We start from the raw sequence: 7,310 nt of genomic DNA on the forward strand, positions 1-7,310 counted from the left end.
ATGATCTTATTGAATGGCGGAGCAGGCTCGAGGGGCCGAATGGCCGACTCCTGCTTCTATTTCTTATGTTCTTAAATGAACAGATAATCTGTTTGAATGAAGTTGGACACGAGGAGAACTCCACTGCTCCTCTTCAAATAGTGTCATGAGATCTCCACCCGAGAGAGTAGACAGGGTCTCGGTTTAATGTCTCATCCAAAAGACAGCACCGCCTCAGTACTGCACTGCAGTGTCAGCCTAGATTATGCACTTAAGTCTCTGGAGTGGGACTTGGACCCACAACCTTCTGAGTCAGAGGTGAGAGTGCTACCAACTGAGCCACAGCTGACACCTTATTATATTGTGATCACGACTCCCTAGATCTCCCACAGTTACTTCTCTTATCAGCTCGGGTCTGTTTCCCATTACTGAGTCCAGCACGGCATTTTTTTAAATGTTCGTTCACAGGATGTGGGCATCGCTGGCAAGGCCAGCATTTATTGCCCAACCCGGATTGCCCTCGAGAAGGTGGTGGGGAGCCACCTTCTTGAACCACTGCAGTCCGTGTGGTGAAGGAACTCCCACAGTGCTGTTAGGGAGGGAGTGCCAGGATTTTGACCCAGCGACGATGAAGGAATGCCGATTACCACCCAGTGAGTCACACTAACAGCTATAGGCAACCTGAAGAGCCACAGAAAGTTAGTTAAAGAGCAGAAACCGCTTCAATACCAGTTCAGAGCTCAACACATGGGCTCACAGGTTGTACAGTACTCACATCCTCCAGCAGATCCTCCGGAAGACTGACCCTGGTTCCTCCGAGCAAACACTCCTCCATGATGCCAGCACCATTGACCTCACCAGCAGATCCCAGTTCCAAGGGGTCTGTCAGCATATTAGCCAGACAGTCCATTCTCAATTATCCAACCTGAGAGAACATGGGGTAAGGAAGCAGGAGCATCAAAAATCTAATTAAATAAAGCCACAGAAAGGATAAATTATCCTAGAGTGGATCGCCACTGTTCACATCGAAACATCCACTCCAGGACCCCTAGCTGATTTAACCCCTCCTGACCTAGGTGATGCTGTGGCCTTGGTTTGTGTTTGTTCCATTGCCTCAGTTGAGATAAACTCACTCAGCACAGGACAGGTTCAAACTCAGGAGCCTGCTGGTTTGTGCTACTCTGTAACATAGGCCGGTGCACACCAGGAAAGCACTGCTCTCAGACCCGGCTTCACCGCGATCAGCACTGGTACTCCAGTCAGAAACCCCCAGCTGCTCTCATCAGTGGGTGACCAGCGACGGGTTAGAATTTCAGGAAATTTAAACACTATTACAAAGAAGGACTTGCATTATATAGCACCTTTCACAACCTCAGGAAGCTTTACAACCAATTAAGAACTTTTGAAGTCATAGAATCATAGAAGTTCATGGCATAGAAGGAGGCCATTCGGCCCATCGTATCTATGCCATAAAAAATGTTATCCAGCCTAATCCTACTTTCCAGCTCTTGGTCCGTAGCCCTGTAGGTTACGGCGCTTCAAGTGCATATCCAAGTACTTTTTAAATGTGATGAGAGTTTCTGTCTCTACCACCCTTTCAGGCAGTGAGTTCCAGACCCCCACCACCCTCTGTTAAGGGAAATAGGTCCTTCCTATCCACTCTATCTAGGCCCCTCATAATTTTATACACCTCAATAACATCTCCCTGCAGCCTCCGCTGTTCCAAAGGAAATAACCCGTCTATCCAATCTTCCTCATAGCTAAAATTCAGCCCTGGCAACATCCTTGTAAATCTCCTCTGTACCCTCTCTAGTGCAATCACACCTTTCCTGTAATGTGGTGACCAGAACTGCACGCAACACTCAAGCTGCGGCCTAACTAGTGTTTTATACAGTTCCAGCATAACCTCCCTGCTCTTATATTCTATGCCTCAGTTAATAAAGGAAAGTATCCCGTGTGCCTTCTTAACCACCTTATCCACCTGTCCTGCTACCTTCAGGAATCTGTGGACATGCACTCCAAGGTCCCTCTGTTGCTCTACACTACTCAGTGTAGTCACTACTATAATATAGGAGACACTGCAGCCAATTTGCACACAGCAAGATCCCACAAACAGCAGTGTGACAATGACCAGATAATCTGTTTTAGTGATGTTGGTTGAGGGATAAATATTGGCCCAGGACACCGGGGGTAACTCCCCTGCTCTTCCAATGTGCCACAGGATCTTTTACAGCCACCTGAGAGAGCAGACAGGGCCTCGGCTTAACGTCTCATCCGAAGGACGCCACCTCCGACAGTGCAGCACTCCCTCAGCACTGCCCCTCCGACAGTGCAGCACTCCCTCAGTACTGCCCCTCCGACAGTGCAGCGCTCCCTCAGTACTGCCCCTCCGACAGTGCAGCGCTCCCTCAGTACTGCACTGGAGTGTCAGCCTAGGTCATATTCTCCAGTCTCTGTAGTAGGACTTGAAACCACGACCTACTGAATCAGTGGCACGAGTGCTACCCACTGAGCCAGGGCTGATATTGGTAGAGTTGAGGAATTCTTTCCCCTTGGATCAAGGCCAGGCCAGGTGGCAAGTGAAGTTGTTCTGCCTGGTGTCCAGCTCAAAGGGCTGTCAGCACAGTGTGAACAGTGAGTCCCTTTTTGTTGGGGCCTATTTGTCACAGAACTGCTCTGGGATTTGCCCGATTTATGTTTCGGGAAGGTTCCACAGAGTGGTAGACAGCTGACAGACAGTAGATTGAAAGCTGGAGATTTGGGGGTTTATTTCGAGCAGCCTGTGTAAACCAAGAATTGGGAAACCGGCCATTGAGACGAGTCCTCTCATTCTCTGTCTGTGGCTCTGTCTCTTTCTCCCTATTTCTGTCTCTCTCTAACATTATTTCTTGTGATTCTGAAACCTAGTTAGTCTGTGCATCTGTTAAGGAAATTGATTAGTTCTTTATAAATAAGGTGATGGACAGAGACACAAAGCCACAAGGTATATTGTGAGGCAGCGGGACTGACCCAGAGTAACTGCACTGAGACCCCCGCTCTCCCTCACCCACCCCCCATCCTGGGCCCTCCCCCCCCCCCACCCTGTCTCTCTCTCTCTCCCCCCCACCATCCCGCGCTCTCTCTCTCTCCCCCCATCCCGGTCTCTCGCTCTCTCCCCCCTATCCCGGGCTCTCTCTCTCTCTCCCACTTATCCCGCGCTGTCTCTCTGTCTCCACCTATCCCAGGCTCTCTCTCTCTCTCTCTCTCTCTCTCCCACCTATCCCAGGCTCTCTCTCTCTCTCTCTCTCTCTCTCCCCCCTATCCCGGTCTCTCTCTCTCCCCCCTATCCCGGTCTCTCTCTCTCCCCCCTATCCCGGTCTCTCTCTCTCCCCCCTATCCCGGTCTCTCTCTCTCCCCCCTATCCCGGTCTCTCTCTCTCCCCCCTATCCCGGTCTCTCTCTCTCCCCCCTATCCCGGTCTCTCTCTCTCCCCCCTATCCCGGTCTCTCTCTCTCCCCCCTATCCCGGTCTCTCTCTCTCCCCCCTATCCCGGTCTCTCTCTCTCCCCCCTATCCCGGTCTCTCTCTCTCCCCCCTATCCCGGTCTCTCTCTCTCCCCCCTATCCCGGTCTCTCTCTCTCCCCCCTATCCCGGTCTCTCTCTCTCCCCCCTATCCCGGTCTCTCTCTCTCCCCCCTATCCCGGTCTCTCTCTCTCCCCCCTATCCCGGTCTCTCTCTCTCCCCCCTATCCCGGTCTCTCTCTCTCCCCCCTATCCCGGTCTCTCTCTCTCCCCCCTATCCCGGTCTCTCTCTCTCCCCCCTATCCCGGTCTCTCTCTCTCCCCCCTATCCCGGTCTCTCTCTCTCCCCCCTATCCCGGTCTCTCTCTCTCCCCCCTATCCCGGTCTCTCTCTCTCCCCCCTATCCCGGTCTCTCTCTCTCCCCCCTATCCCGGTCTCTCTCTCTCCCCCCTATCCCGGTCTCTCTCTCTCCCCCCTATCCCGGTCTCTCTCTCTCCCCCCTATCCCGGTCTCTCTCTCTCCCCCCTATCCCGGTCTCTCTCTCTCCCCCCTATCCCGGTCTCTCTCTCTCCCCCCTATCCCGGTCTCTCTCTCTCCCCCCCTATCCCGGTCTCTCTCTCTCCCCCCTATCCCGGTCTCTCTCTCTCCCCCCTATCCCGGTCTCTCTCTCTCCCCCCTATCCCGGTCTCTCTCTCTCCCCCCTATCCCGGTCTCTCTCTCTCCCCCCTATCCCGGTCTCTCTCTCTCCCCCCTATCCCGGTCTCTCTCTCTCCCCCCTATCCCGGTCTCTCTCTCTCCCCCCTATCCCGGTCTCTCTCTCTCCCCCCTATCCCGGTCTCTCTCTCTCCCCCCTATCCCGGTCTCTCTCTCTCCCCCCTATCCCGGTCTCTCTCTCTCCCCCCTATCCCGGTCTCTCTCTCTCCCCCCTATCCCGGTCTCTCTCTCTCCCCCCTATCCCGGTCTCTCTCTCTCCCCCCTATCCCGGTCTCTCTCTCTCCCCCCTATCCCGGTCTCTCTCTCTCCCCCCTATCCCGGTCTCTCTCTCTCCCCCCTATCCCGGTCTCTCTCTCTCCCCCCTATCCCGGTCTCTCTCTCTCCCCCCTATCCCGGTCTCTCTCTCTCCCCCCTATCCCGGTCTCTCTCTCTCCCCCCTATCCCGGTCTCTCTCTCTCCCCCCTATCCCGGTCTCTCTCTCTCCCCCCTATCCCGGTCTCTCTCTCTCCCCCCTATCCCGGTCTCTCTCTCTCCCCCCTATCCCGGTCTCTCTCTCTCCCCCCTATCCCGGTCTCTCTCTCTCCCCCCTATCCCGGTCTCTCTCTCTCCCCCCTATCCCGGTCTCTCTCTCTCCCCCCTATCCCGGTCTCTCTCTCTCCCCCCTATCCCGGTCTCTCTCTCTCCCCCCTATCCCGGTCTCTCTCTCTCCCCCCTATCCCGGTCTCTCTCTCTCCCCCCTATCCCGGTCTCTCTCTCTCCCCCCTATCCCGGTCTCTCTCTCTCCCCCCTATCCCGGTCTCTCTCTCTCCCCCCTATCCCGGTCTCTCTCTCTCCCCCCTATCCCGGTCTCTCTCTCTCCCCCCTATCCCGGTCTCTCTCTCTCCCCCCTATCCCGGTCTCTCTCTCTCCCCCCTATCCCGGTCTCTCTCTCTCCCCCCTATCCCGGTCTCTCTCTCTCCCCCCTATCCCGGTCTCTCTCTCTCCCCCCTATCCCGGTCTCTCTCTCTCCCCCCTATCCCGGTCTCTCTCTCTCCCCCCTATCCCGGTCTCTCTCTCTCCCCCCTATCCCGGTCTCTCTCTCTCCCCCCTATCCCGGTCTCTCTCTCTCCCCCCTATCCCGGTCTCTCTCTCTCCCCCCTATCCCGGTCTCTCTCTCTCCCCCCTATCCCGGTCTCTCTCTCTCCCCCCTATCCCGGTCTCTCTCTCTCCCCCCTATCCCGGTCTCTCTCTCTCCCCCCTATCCCGGTCTCTCTCTCTCCCCCCCTATCCCGGTCTCTCTCTCTCCCCCCTATCCCGGTCTCTCTCTCTCCCCCCTATCCCGGTCTCTCTCTCTCCCCCCTATCCCGGTCTCTCTCTCTCCCCCCTATCCCGGTCTCTCTCTCTCCCCCCTATCCCGGTCTCTCTCTCTCCCCCCTATCCCGGTCTCTCTCTCTCCCCCCTATCCCGGTCTCTCTCTCTTCCCCCTATCCCGGTCTCTCTCTCTCCCCCCTATCCCGGTCTCTCTCTCTTCCCCCTATCCCGGTCTCTCTCTCTTCCCCCCCCTATCCCGGGTCTCTCTCTCTCTCTCCCCCCTATCCCGGGCGCTCTCTCTCTCTCCCCCCTATCCCGGGTCTCTCTCTCTCTCTCCCCCCTATCCCGGGTCTCTCTCTCTCTCCCCCCTATCCCGGGTCTCTCTCTCCCCCCTATCCCGGGTCTCTCTCTCCCCCCCCCCCCTATCCCGGGCGCCCTCTCTCTCTCCCCCCCCCCAATCCCGGGTCTCTCTCTCTCTCTCCCTCCCTCTCCCGGGTCTCTCTCTCTCTCTCCCTCCCTCTCCCGGGTCTCTCTCTCTCTCCCCCCTATCCCGGTCTCTCTCTCTCCCCCCCTATCCCGGTCTCTCTCTCTCCCCCCTATCCCGGTCTCTCTCTCTCCCCCCTATCCCGGTCTCTCTCTCTTCCCCCTATCCCGGTCTCTCTCTCTCCCCCCTATCCCGGTCTCTCTCTCTTCCCCCTATCCCGGTCTCTCTCTCTTCCCCCCCCTATCCCGGGTCTCTCTCTCTCTCTCCCCCCCTATCCCGGGCGCTCTCTCTCTCTCCCCCCTATCCCGGGTCTCTCTCTCTCTCTCCCCCCTATCCCGGGTCTCTCTCTCTCTCCCCCCTATCCCGGGTCTCTCTCTCCCCCCTATCCCGGGTCTCTCTCTCCCCCCCCCCTATCCCGGGCGCCCTCTCTCTCTCCCCCCCCCCAATCCCGGGTCTCTCTCTCTCTCTCCCTCCCTCTCCCGGGTCTCTCTCTCTCTCTCCCCCCTATCCCGGGCGCTCTCTCTCTCTCTCTCTCCCCCCTATCCCGGGTCTCTCTCTCTCTCCCCCCTATCCCGGGTCTCTCTCTCTCTCCCCCCTATCCCGGGTCTCTCTCTCTCTCCCCCCTATCCCGGGTCTCTCTCTCTCTCCCCCCTATCCCGGGTCTCTCTCTCTCTCCCCCCTATCCCGGGTCTCTCTCTCTCTCCCCCCTATCCCGGGTCTCTCTCTCTCTCCCCCCTATCCCGGGTCTCTCTCTCTCTCCCCCCTATCCCGGGTCTCTCTCTCTCTCCCCCCTATCCCGGGTCTCTCTCTCTATCCCCCCTATCCCGGGCTCTCTCTCTCTCCCCCCTATCCCAGGTCTCTCTCTCCCCCCCCCCTATCCCGGGCGCCCTCTCTCTCTCCCCCCCCCCCTAATCCCGGGTCTCTCTCTCTCTCTCTCCCTCCCCCTCCCCCCTATCCCGGGTCTCTCTCTCTCTCCCTCCCCCTCCCCCCTATCCCGGGCTCTCTCACTCTTTCACTCACTCTCTCTTTCTCTCTCTCTCTCCCCTATCCCGTTCTCTCTCTCTCTCTCTCTCTCTCTCTCTCTCCCCTATCCCGGGTCTCTTTCTCTCTCTCTCTCCTATCCCTCACTCACTCTTTTTCTTTCTCTCTCTCTCTCTCTCCCCTATCCCGGGTCTCTTTCTCTCTCTCTCTCCTATCCCTCACTCACTCTTTTTCTTTCTTTCTCTCTCTCTCTCTCACTCACTCACCTGTCCCGATTCGGCGGCTCTAGTTTTTCCGGCCTGGGGGGAAAATCCTGAGTGAGGGACCGGAAACTGCAGCTTGACCCGCGGGTCCGGGGGAAGCAG

At 57.5% G+C, this 7,310-nt stretch overlaps 1 protein-coding gene across 1 annotated transcript in view; it reads right to left on the reverse strand.

The window, feature by feature from the left end:
- nfrkb (nuclear factor related to kappaB binding protein) overlaps positions 1–7,299 on the reverse strand; it is a 129,240-nt gene extending 121,941 nt beyond the window's left edge. Inside the window, 2 exon segments of the mRNA XM_085968187.1 lie at positions 755–904; positions 7,212–7,299. Of these exon segments, the coding sequence (XP_085824313.1) occupies positions 755–889 (135 nt within the window). The 5' untranslated portion in view covers positions 890–904; positions 7,212–7,299.
- Positions 7,300–7,310: the final 11 nt, after the last annotated feature.

The sequence above is a fragment of the Somniosus microcephalus genome, chromosome 26, assembly GCF_052327205.1.
Source record: "Somniosus microcephalus isolate GS21.2 chromosome 26, FLI_Smic_1.0, whole genome shotgun sequence".
Classification (NCBI taxonomy): domain Eukaryota; kingdom Metazoa; phylum Chordata; class Chondrichthyes; order Squaliformes; family Somniosidae; genus Somniosus; species Somniosus microcephalus.